Raw genomic sequence first — 13,147 nt, 5'->3', positions numbered from 1 at the left:
TTGCTTGTAATTCGACAAACATGGCTTCTTTGCTATCCTGCTTGTTTTTAAATAAATAAAACAATATAATGATAGAAAAGTCATGCTACTTATAGAATACCCTCCTCTACTATGAGTAGCAAATTATTGTTACGAATAGAGTACCATCCTCTACTTTTAGTAGCAAAAATCAAAACGCTACTAGTTGGAATATTCCTTGAACACCTCCAAAAGAATTAGCGTGCATACGAGATTTAACGAATATTCGATCTATTGCACAGGTTGCTTGATGCTTAAAGTGCAATTATGAGTGCGTCTGCAGTAAACTGGGTCACTACAGACAAGTAAAGAAGATTAAAACCTACTTGAAAGATCTTCATAAATGCTGCGAAGGTAGCATTCTTAAATGTTTTATTGCACAAATATTGATTATTCACGCTGTTATTGATAAAAATTGCAATGTCTTTCTTTACTGGAGAATATACCCCGTTGGCCACATTTGCAACCCGACCCCGAGCAGCCGAACCCCGAAGACGAAGATAATGGAAGCGGCACGGCAGCAGCAGCTCAGGCTCCGGCTCCGGCTCAGACTCAGGCTCCAGCTCCGGCTCAGGCTCCAGCTCCGGCTCCGGCTCCAGCTCCAGCTCCGATAGGTACTGTATCCTTGAAATTAATTTACATGATTATTGATGAATTGCTTGATTATTTAAAGCATTTCACATTTCTTTCACATTTCTTTGGTGTGGAAGCCGTAGCAGCTGAAGTTGCCCAACATCGCTGCCTGCATTCGTGCGGCTGTATCCTCCACCCCTTGTGGAATTTCATTTCTACCAGTTTGTATAACTTTCAAATCTACCGAAAATAAAGGCGTTAGTTAACAAATAGAACTATTTAAACGGTAATGAATTGTATTGGTGTAACTGCTACCTTTGTTTTCTAAACAGGGTGCCATTATATGCACGAGTTTTGCACGATAACGAACCCCGACCCCGAGCAGCCTAGTCCTTCTGTTGAAATTGCTGACGAAGAGTTGGTGACACAAAAACAAGTGAAGTTGGCTGACATAAAAGTGGAAGCTTTAGCTGTTGCCAGTGGTGAGGAAGTTAAAAAACATTGCTGCCTGCGCTCCTGCGGCTGTGCACTTCGACCATTAGTATTTTACTTCAAACTGTTCTAAATTTCTTTTTAATCTACTGCTGGCTTCGTTTTCGCCAAAAAGGGCGAGCAAGAAGCAGCAAGAGTGAAAAATGATGACGGAGGACTTCTTAATTCTGAAACTTCTGAGTTTGGGCATGGATGCAAGTAATTGTGTGGATTCAAACCACTTTGTGGATGGAAAAAAGTGTATAAAAGGATATGTAACTAAGTTGCAACGTTATTTTACGTCTATGTGTGGACCAATGTTACTTGCGTGGATTGAACTAATAGTGTGGAGATAAGTAACTACGTTTAATATATAAACCATGTGAACAGAATTCACAGCGAGGACTTAAGTTAGGCAGTGGGCAACACTCATTGAGTGGATTATACAGTGCTGTATTTGTGGAGAGAGATAATGGGAGGTTTTCTGCATGAGATGATGAGAGAGCAAAGTAGACTGTGAGCCTCTCTGTACTGTAACAGGTTAGGGGAGGATTGGTTGCTGCGTTGACAGATGTGGCAATCTGGTCTCTAGGGTGGAACCCGATGCGACCCTTCGGTGTGATTGGCTCTCTCATCATGCAATGTTGCCAAAATGCGCCTAAAGTGTCCTTCAAGACGTCAGATTTCAAATCAACAGGGATGGACTATTTTCTAAGGAAATTTAAAGGCATTAATTCCCCAGGGCTAAGGGGGAAGACTTATTGCGGTATCAGCAGTCGAAAAATCAAAATCGATGCCAAGCACAGCAATCCCATTACTTTTCAAAACCTTTCGGCAAAAAGTCTTATTTTAACCTATATCTAAGATGTGTCATAATTTTTAGTATGTTTAGTGTGTAGGAATGGAAAGACAAAGGGAGAGTGAAAAAAAAGAGAGACCGATCCCTTTCTTCCCCACTCTATTCTTCCCCTCCCTTGACTTTCCTTCCATTTGTACCCTTTTCTTATGGACAATGCCAAAGCTTTTGGGTTGTGGCTGCACCAAACTGGGAGTAAAAACTATCCAAGATGGCAACCTCGAACCACTCTATACAATAGTCCAGTTATAGAACCGACCGTCCGACCTGTATGCGGCGGATTTTTTATGAACCATAGCGGTAAATAATTTTTTTCGGGGAATAACTTTAGAACTATTAAATATTTCAAAACGACTTCTAATTAATCTAATTATTGTAAAATATTATCTTAAGTATTTTTGTTCAAAACATAACAATTTTTGAACAACTACATTACTATATATAATGAGTTTACGGAGGCCGTAAGCCAAAGGTCCCATGTAAACAACTGTTGGTGATTTTATGAAATTTGAGGCATAGTCCCTCACAGATTATTTTATTAGTAAAACATCGTTAGAGCTATAACATTCATACTTGCCAGTTCGATAAATAAAAAGACGGGGAACATTTCTTAGCTGTAAAAAAAAATTATTTCCGGAAATAATCTATATTTTAATACATTTTCTAATTTTTACATTTTGTTTTCAATTTTTTTTTAGAATAAATTAATATTTAAGAGACGGGTTTTTACTACAGATATATAATTATACAAATAATAGGGTTCATGACAAACACCTCGTGTTGAAATTTGTTCCCAGTTAAAAATTATCTTGACTACACTTTAAAGGTGCGTTCACACTGCCACTAACGCAGCGTTACGGAGCGTAGCGTAGCGCAACTTGGTGTGACGGAAGAATTTGTACTGTAGCGTAAGGGTGTCTTAAGCTCCTCCCCACTCTCGTAAGGGTGTTGAGCATTGCCACGATATGCGATTGCCACGATATACGATTGCCACGATAGCAATTGCCACGATATGAGAGATCAGAGAGGAAGTATAGGCGTATCGCGGCAATAGAGAATAGACAATTTTCTCTTTATTGCCACGACATATGTCGTGGCAATAGACAGTTTCGACCGTCGCGCCACGACATATGTCGTGGCAATAGATCTAACCATTTTAAATTGGGCCCTAAGCCATTTTTGATGAGCCGTGCTTAATTTCTGATGAATTTGTAGACAGACGCTCACCAAAATCACCCTTTTAATGGTTCGCCTTTTGGCCCTAAGCGAAAGAGGGTTGTAGGCAGCCGTAGGCAGTACAAAAAGGCTGCCATAACACCTGACTAGCAGACCAATCAAAAGATTAGCCCACAGTAACAAACCAATCAGGCTATGAAACAAGAAAAACTTGCAGTAGCAACCACCACTACGGTGCGCATTAGTTGACAAGCCGCTCGAATTTTTGCTCTTCGGATACATTAAAAAGTCTTTACTATACTATGAATCAAGTACCTTCTCATGCGTTAAGATTCGTACTCTAGTTGTGTGGTACCAAAGCGCAACATCTGCTTCGGTTCAATTGAACACGCATATTGTCACAGGAGGAGCCACAAGTCCTAAAACGGGAGCAAGAAAAGAGAGCGGTCTCAGTCCATTGTTTCACGTCAAGTTTGTTTGACGGAAATTGTATGTTCTCTCGAATATACGACTGAATTTTGCGAGGACTCGTTACATGGTACAAATGCAGGATAACGAGTCGCACTTTGCGGATAATGAGCCGCTTATGACTTTCGTGTGCGGTGCCCCTCGGTTGGTGTATCCGGGAGTTAATGTCCCTTTCGAATCTCTTCCTCTGGGCAAAATTTAGTTAGTTTATTTAAAATAATATAGAAGAAGTAAAATATAGAAAATAATGTACAGGGGGAAAGCTGCAGTAGTCACTCTACAGGAGCATACAAAATTAAGGCTCCTAATTACAACTGACTTGTTCGTTTAATCTTCAGAGGTTTTATTTGATAGACAAACGTAGTATGGCAGCATTATTAAATGTTCACAAAATATAATTTCAGAATTAATTTACTGAAGTGTTGAATTTAATCAAATTATTATTGTTGTTTATTTTAATCAAAAAGGCCTTGTTCGATTAGGTTATATCTGAGCTCTGCTTCGTCTGCTGCAATGTTAGCGGCAATAAAGGCAAAATTCACGGCCACAACTGTATATGATGTGAATCCAACAAAATAATCAACCCATGTTGAGATGAAGGCGGTTAATACACATTTAAGTGTATTTTTAAAAACAGCTTTTCTTTCATAACAGAAAACAGAAAGAAGATAAACAGCAAAAAAAAAAACGATGCAAAAGCCGTCACCGTAGAGCTCGACTACAATAAAGTGGTCGGCATCAGAGACGCTCTGTTTGCAATCGCCAATCGGCAACATTTCCAGTGTTGAAACACCTGATTGGATCAAATCTGTGATCACTGCTGGGGCTATTCCCAGGTTGATGTTGTGTTGCTTAAGAAAAAGCAAGAAGTTGCTTAATATGATTAAACCTAACATTTCAGTAAATAAATTCTTAAATTATTTATTGTGAACATTTAATCATTGATTTAATTATTAGGTTACATTATTGCAATGATGTATTATATATTACATATGTATTATATACATTTAGTGTATTACATAAACTAAGAGATTCTTTCCCCACATTAACTTGATACCCACCATATCTGTCACCCCAAAAAAATCCTCTCTGTCCTCGTGTACGCCCATGTGTGTGTATTCACGAGGACGTCCCTTTCCTTATCTTTCCCGGTGGATTCAACTTTTCTGCGGGTGGAGCACTTGTGGATGCCTCGCCGTAAATCCCAGGCATAAAGGTAGAACCAATTTATCTCTGTTCTTCCATTTTGGCTATTTGGTGGTGTTGATTGTGGTGATGGTGGGTTGACGCCTAAGAAACTCTTTGACCTAGAAGTTCTATAAAAATGTATCAACCATATCAAGATGGGGGGAAATCGGATGAGAAATATTATCGGATTTAGTACGACAATGGTTTTATCTTTCTTTCGACTTGAACCACTTTTTTCCACACAAGGGTTTAGTTATGGTAGCGCGACGTTCCTCGTCATCCCCCCTCCCCAACGGCCTTATCCCTCTAAATCTAAAAGAATAGAGCAAGTCAACACAACTTTACCCAAAACAATCAGAAACGAATTCTGTTCCAAACTAATTATTTCCTTTGGTATTATATTGCATATTTCCAGTTTTCTCCTCGACTCTTACTAGTAAGTTTATATCTTCCATGTAATTCTAAAGTAATTACAAAAATGACATTCAGTGATGAATGACCATAGACAACATAGACTGGAAATTAGTATTCCATCTGTTTTTTTAAGTAACTAAAAATTTGTTGACCGGAGTAGTCTCTCGGTTCGTTGCGTTGCTTGACCACAATGAGGAGGCAACGCTACGCCTCTGCTAAGCCTCCGCCAGAATGCGACCAAAATGGACCGATTCGATGTTCGTCAGTTGGACCGTGTGTCCCAGATCAGTTTTGACAACTTCGTCGCGGATGATGAATAAGCTTTCAGGTGGATTGACTTCTAGTCGTTCATCAGGCGAAGGAACGGACGTAATAGGAGTAACCAAGTCAAAAGGGACAGTAGACGAATGCTTATTGGCTTGAGCTCCCTTCTCGTATTGAGGGGAATAATGCGAATTGAGGATGACGGTGTATCCTTCGATTGGTCTGCCTTTGTATCGTACGTCTGAAAAAGTAAACACCGGTGCCGCCGTAATGGGTTCTTGTTGGATATCGTTAGACGCGTAGCAAAATGAAGACATTCCCATGACTTATCTGGGAACTCTGCCTATGTCTGACAGATTTCTACTTTGTCCCTCCCCTCTCTAAAATTACTACTCTCTTAGAAACTGCCCGACTACTTGTGTGTGTGGTTTTGAATAAGGACTCAACTGGTGGTGTGAAATACAGTTTCTTTTCAAGCAGAATATATATCTCGTGTGCACTCATTTGCTTATCTAGAGTTAGGTAATTAACAGGTTATGGGCCCAGATATGCAGAAATTTAAATTGTATAATCGTTTCTGATGTTGTACCTCCTTTTACCCACATCTAGTGAAAAATGGCTGAGACACGCCAAGATGGTAGACCCTCATACACGGGAGTGCGGTTCGCAGAACCAACTTTGACTCATGGCAGTTTGGTGTTAAGTAAGCCATCCAAAGTGAAGAGCTCTGGAGGATTGTCAATGGAACTGAACACAGGCCAGAACCAATACCAGTAAGTAAATGCCAATTTAATTTGTGTTTAACATATACTTTTATCCTATAGATAGCACACACACGTGGAGTGATGTGTGTGTGGTGATATAATGATGGGAATGTGAAATGGGCGTATGCTGTACAAAACGAGGAGTGTGAGCTGGCCATGGACTGGTGCCCTCCACACGAGGTGTGAGATGAGGTATTGCGTTTCCTCACACAGGATGTTTGAAATGATTAAGTGCTTTTCCTCACACAGGATGTGTGAGATGAAGAAGTGTTTTTCCACACTTGATGTGTAAGTTGAGAACGCGCTGTACCACACTGGGGGTGTGAGATAAGAAAAATTTTTCCACACTGTGAGTGTGATGGCAACATTACTTAAGCACCTTTTTTCTTTCTTCCCCACAGGATTCAAAAGATGTAAACGTTATCCAATTGCAGCGGCCATTAGTGGCTGGGAGAAAAGAAACACTTTGGCCATGCGAATCATTTATTCGTCTATCAAGGAGGAGAAATCACGGCCTCTGATGTAATGTACTTTAGCACAGTAAATGTGGACAAAGATGGAAACAATGTGGACAGAATCAGCAGCTGACCTCGTCCCTCTGCTTGGGAGCCAGTTTTATGGCGTCAAGTTTCTACCTGGACAAACAGTCATGGAGATTATGTCAGAGATCAAACACATTGTCTCCCGCCTGAGGGCAATATACGGAATAGTTCTTCTAGACAATCAAATTATTGCCAAAATCACTATGTCCCTGCCACCGAAAATGAAGCTCATCTTCAAACCAGCATGGGAGAGTACGGCCGCTGCTGAGAGGACGTTGAGAAATCTTACGACCCGCCTTGCCCAGATGGAGAAGGAAGTCAAGCAGTGTGAGGAAGAGAAGATGGCTGAAGCGCTCCTTAGCAGTAAGAAGATAGATCCTGCTCAACAATCAACATCTGAACTTGCTCGAGATGACAAAGAAGAAGAAGGCAGAAGTGCCCGTGCGTGCTGGGAGTGTGGAGGCACAAATCATACTAGAGCCAACTGCCGGGACTACAAAAGGAAGCTAAAGAGAAAAAGAGATGATGAAGAAGAAGATCGTGACAAGAAAAGCAGAAGGTGGGAAAGAGAAGACGATGACCGTTCCAGACAAGACAAGGATAATAATCAATGGAGAAACAGACGTGGGCGCGACGATCGTGAGAGAAGAGGCCGTGATTATGGCAACAACAACGACGAGAGGAGACGGCCTGGCCAGAAGAACAGCAAGAAAGAAGACAATGGAAGGCGGAGAGGATACAGCTACTCAGCAGCTACATTATACAGTCGATCAGGCAAGCCCACGGAATGGTTTGCTGATTCCGGAGCAACTCAACACATGACGGGCAATCGGGATCTTCTAGTCAACTTCGTACCAACCGGATCAGAGTGCTGAATGGTAAACGGGATTGGGGAATCAAAACTAGCTGTTGCTGGACAGGGAGATGTGAACGTGGTGGCAACCGCAAATGGAAAGAATGTAAAAGTAACCATGAGAGGTGTCCTGTTCGTCCCAGGTCTGAGGATCAACCTTTTTTTCAATTCAATCGTCATTTATTTATACTGTCATTTATCCAGGTCTGGGGATCAACCTCTATTCAATTGGATCAGCCACAGACGCGGTGATCGAAGTACATTTTGCCAACAACACCGTCACTTTCTCCCATAAGAAAATCATCATCATGGAGGGAAAGTGGTCAGGAAAGGAAGCCCTCTCTATCACCTAAATATCAGAGCAGAACAGTACTATCCGAGGACCGACCAGGCGCTAAAAGGCGTCCGAGTGGAGCCACTGTCCATCTGGCACCAAAGGCTTGAACACCTCAACAACAAATCTATACTCAAGATGGCCTCCATGGGAAGTGTGAAGGGTCTCGCACTCTTCAAAGATCAACTCAATCCATCCGGTCCCTGCCGAGGATGCCTTCAAGGCAAGATGTGCAGAGCTCCGTTCATGTCTAAACGCATCAAAACTACAAGTATAGGACAAGTAATCCACTCAGACGTGTGCGGCCCTATGCAAGTGGGCACGCTAAACGGGGAACGCTATTTTGTATCCTTCAAGGATGACTTCTCTGGATGGATTGAAATCAAACTACTTAAGTACAAATCTGAAGTCCCAGACACCTTCAAGAAGTTCAAAGCAAAACTAGAGACAGAGACGGGCGAGAAGGCAAGGTCTTTTGTTTCCTAGTACCACATACCTCTTCTTATTTTTCTTTTCCAACAGGTAAAAATCTTAAGATCGGACGGAGGAGGAGAATACAGAGGAAATGGGTTCAAAGACTGGTTGGCAAGTACCGGAATCACTCATCAAGTCACCCCGCCGTACACTCCCCAACTGACTGGAGTAGCCGAGCGAGCAAACAGAACGATCGTTGAGTCGGCCAGGAGCCAAATATATGGAAGAAAAGTACCCATGGAGCTGTGGGGCCTAGCAATGCAGTGTGCGGCATACGTGAAGAACCGGACAGTATCAAGCGTCAACAACATAACTCCATTTGAGCTCTGGTTCAAGAAAAGACCGGACATATCCCACTTGAAGGTCTTCGGCATCCATGTTCCTGACGAGAAGAGAAAGAAGCTAGACCCAAAGGCAGCAGAAGCCATGATGGTTGGATACGTCGAAGGATCAACATCATGTTATCAGATATGGGATCCAAGAGCAAGAAAGTTGGTGATTAGTAGGGATGTTACGTTCAAGGAGCAGTCCATGATGGAGTTATCTGAAAGCCAAACAGCTACTGAAGAGAAGGACTATTATTCAATTCTCCCGACAGCTGACGATCACAAGCATGGAACGGGAGCTAATCGGATGGATCGAGAGGAAGTGGCGCCGCAAGCTCTTCGGCCTATAGATCAACCTCAGGAGGATGAAACTACACTAACTCAAGGAGAGGGGAACCATCATCAGGACTAGCAGAGTGATAAACCACCACATGGTGTTGATCCAGATCAAGACGAACAAATTGATGAACCGTTCTATGGCTTCGATCTAGCTCTTGGCGGGGTACGTTGATCGGAGGGAATCCGTCAAGCAAGAAGAACGCCAACACCAACCGATAAAATGAGACAACTCCGCGGATACCCAGCGAACGTAATAACAGATGAAAATGAATCTGTTGGCCCATCAACGAAGGTAAACTTCCATGTTGCATTTATCCTATATCATCTTCAATCATTCTTTTCTGTAACGAAGGTCTATGGCAAACAAGAACTTACCTACCGCCAAGCCCTTTCATCGCCAGATGCAGCAAAGTGGGAGGCGGCAATCAAAGACGAATACTTATCTCTAATCAAGAACGAAACATGGGAACTTGCCCCGCTCCCCCCCCCCAATAGTAAAGCAATAAAGTGCAAGTGGGTATTTGACATCAAACAGGGCTACGAAGGGGTTGATGAGAGATACAAGGCGCGCCTGGTAGCACTAGGATGCTCGCAAATACCTGGACTCGATTTTTAACAGACTTACGCCCCGTAGTGAGACTACCAACATTCCGTCTATTCCTAGCTTTGGCTGCCGCGGGAAACCAAGAAATACTGCAAATAGATGTGAAGACGGCTTTTCTGTATGGACGACTGCGTCAATTGCAAATGCAAATCTGGCAAGATCGCAGATAAGGTAGTTTTACAGCTAGTAAACTAGAAGAGGATATCTACATGAACCAGCTGGAAGGTTTTGCTGTACCAGGACGTGAGAAGGAAGTATGCCGCCTAATAAAAAGCCTCTATGGGCTAAAACAGGCCCCACGGGCCTGGAACACTGAATTGAACAACGCCATCCTGCAATACGAACTCATCAGATCGGAAGAGGACCAGTGTGTGTACTACCGCCTTCAAGGGGAGGAATGGGTAGCAGTAATTTTCTTCGTTGATGATGGTTTCATCTGTGGCACGTCCAAAGAAATCGCGAAGAAGTTCACTGACCACCTCAAAGGAAAATTTAAGATCCGCACTCTACCCGCAGGACGTTTTCTAGGAATGACGATCAGCCGAGACAGAGAAAATGGAAAGCTGAGCATCTCACAACCCGACTTCGTAGACGCCGTACTAAAAAAGGTCAAGATGGAAGGATGCAACCCCGTTGGAACGCCAGCCGAACCAGGCCTGCCACTCACGGCAAGCATGTCACCACAACAACAAAAAGAAAATGAAGAAATGAAAAATATTCCATACAAGGAGGCAGTAGGTGCGCTACTATACCTATCCACAACCACAAGGCCCGACATCTCCTACGCAGTGGGCCAGGTGGCTAAGTTCAGTCAGAACCATGGTATACAACACTGGAAGGCTGTAAAAAGAATCATCCGATACATAGCTGGCACTCGAACCTACGGCATCCTCTACTCCCAAGAGAAAGGCGAGATGGTGACGGGCTATACGGATGCTGACTACGGTAGGGACCTAGACGACAGGATCTCAACATCTGGATGCGAATTTCTGTGCAGCAGCGGATCAATCTCCTGGTTTAGCCGCAAAAAGGAATGCACCTCACTGTCTACAACGGAGTCGGAGTTCGTAGGGGCGAGTGAAGCAGCTAAAGAAGCCACTTGGATTTGGTCACTCTTTAAGGTGATCGAGAGAAGAGGGCAGGAACCGATTCCGCTTTTGTGCGATAACCAAGGTGACATCCGGTGCGAGCACAACACTGAGCTACACAGAAAAATATAACACATTGGCATCCGATTACGGTTTGTCAAACGAGGACAGGAGAGCGGGGTGATTGATGCCCGGTATGTCAATTCACAAGACCAAATAGCCCAGATCTTCACGAAGCCTCTGCCTCTTCCAAAATTCCAATACCTCAGGAAGAAACTGGGAATAGTTGAAGTGAATACTATGCAAGAGCAAAAGTGTATGGGCTGTCACCAAATTCCTTTCTCTTTTTTTTTTGGTGAGAACTCCAACAATCCCTTCCTGCATTTGAGACTGTAAAATTGTTTATTTCCCTCTCAATGTTATATGCCCCAGTATTGAATCTAATGTCTCAGTTTGAGGGGAGGTGTTGGATATCGTTAGAGGCGGGGAGAAAACTGAAGACATTCCCATGACTGATCTGGCAACTTTGCCTCTGTCTGAACGATGTATACTCTGTCCCTCCCCTCTCTAAAATGGCGACTCTTTTAGAGACTGCCCGACTACTTGTGTGTGTGGTTTTGAATAAGGACTCAACTGGTGGTATGATATACAGTTTCTTTTCAAGTATAGAATATATATCTCGTGTGCACTCATTTGCTTATCTAGAGTTAGGTAATTAACAGTTCTGACAGTACATCAGTTTCCTCGTGGAATGAATCGATATTTTGGTGGTGGGATCGAAAACCGATGCTTGGTATGTAGAAAGACGCAGATGTTCCATTTATAGCCGAAGGTCAGTAATCATTGATTGGCTTTCTTCGAGATCAATTTGTGTAGATTTTAATTCATACGCAATCTCTTCGTGATCCAGCCGCAGACGTCGGAATTGTTCTCGATCTTGTATACGAAGAGTTGTTTCTTCTTCGGTGTGCTTTTTGGCTGTGTCGGCACGCTCTGTCTCGCTCTCAAGGTAGCCGGACATCGCCTGATTTTCACTGATCAGATCTGAAATTTACTGTATGGCCATCTCTGCTTTCTCTGCAACTGTCTTTTCAAGGCTCAGTTTCTCTTCAATAATCCAATCATGCTCTGTCTCAACTTGAAGGATCCGATTCTCTAACCAGAGTCTATGATTCAACTCTTCTTTGTGCTCTTCGTATCCGCTATATGTTAATGCACGGAGGAGTTTGAGAGAGGTCGCTTTGCTTTTCAATCCCGCTGGAACACTCGAAATTTCGTTGCTCCAATCATCTTGGGTTTGTAGACAATCAACGTCCGCTGCGACACCTTTGCTGATCACCAAGGATGACGTGGGTGAATCAGCAACGTCGTAGACGGACAGTTCCACGGCGAGCAGAGGAACAACTGGTCCAGCTGGTTGGATTTGGTTGAACTCAGTCATCGCTGTTGTGCTGGTGTTGGTGTGCTCAGAAACTTCTGTTTGGGTTCCAACAGCAGCAGGCAAAGTGGAAAATCACGATGACGTGGCAAAAAAAAAAGATGAAAAATTGCTCCCGACGACAATTGTGGAAATGGTTGAGACACCGGGGGGTTGTACTGCGAAGAGAAATGACATGTGACAGGAATGAAGGTGCTTGTGGTATCTTTACTTTATTTTTAATTTTCAATTCAACAGTCATCGTGAAAAAGTTTAAAAAATACCAAAAGGGGCGATTTATTTACGACATTATCCCGGATGTTGAAGATGCGCTATCAGGTAAATTCTGAGCTTCAAGAAAGAAACGGGACAGAAATTGCGCGTTTTTGAGAGAGGGACGGTTTGTGTCGCCTGGGTAATGGAAACCGAAAGATGAAAATAAAACAGGGAAAAGGGATATGACAAAAACAAGAGAGAATTCTTAGTTTTTTAAATGTGGAGCTGATTCAAAAACCATTTTACTTGACATTGGGCTAATGCTTCTTCTTTCCTTTTCCTTGAATTTTTTGACCGACAACGTTCCTAGTCTTACGCGTTGGGGCATCTAAAATTAAATTCAATTAGAAATGAAAATTAAATGTTTGAAAAAAATTAAATTATTGAATTTACGGTTCGATGCAGAAGTTATGAATCCATCAACGTTAGCTTCTGTGGATTTAGGAATCCTGTATCCCTGTGGAGTACGGCTTTCCTCAATTCTATCAAGAATTTTTTGTCCAGAGAAAATTGTGAAATTTTCTGGAATACCCCAGAAATTATCCTCCGTTTCCTTGCTGACGTCTAATCCATATGTCATAAAGATGACGGAGGCTGGATCAATTCCAGTAATTTCAAAATTCTTTAAGTTCGCGATCTAAATTTAAAAGAAGAACAAAAAAAAATTAAGAAATTGTCCGGATGACATGACCCCTAGGAACC

The 13,147-nt window shown here is 42.6% G+C and overlaps 2 protein-coding genes across 2 annotated transcripts in view; both read left to right on the top strand.

Annotated features, from left to right (window-relative positions):
* The window catches only part of LOC124312357 (collagen alpha-1(I) chain-like), a 1,404,094-nt gene that overhangs the window by 72,758 nt on the left and 1,318,189 nt on the right, over window positions 1–13,147 (top strand). The gene's annotated exons all lie outside the window — the stretch shown is intronic.
* Window positions 6,749–7,609, top strand: LOC124310735. The gene has a single exon (XM_046774692.1). It carries the CDS (start codon window positions 6,749–6,751, stop codon window positions 7,607–7,609), a length of 861 nt encoding a protein of 286 aa, XP_046630648.1.

The sequence above is a fragment of the Daphnia pulicaria genome, chromosome 8 (assembly GCF_021234035.1).
Source record: "Daphnia pulicaria isolate SC F1-1A chromosome 8, SC_F0-13Bv2, whole genome shotgun sequence".
Classification (NCBI taxonomy): Eukaryota; Metazoa; Arthropoda; class Branchiopoda; order Diplostraca; family Daphniidae; genus Daphnia; species Daphnia pulicaria.
Note: the sequence above shows the minus strand (reverse complement) of the source record. Positions and strands in the feature narration are given on the sequence as shown.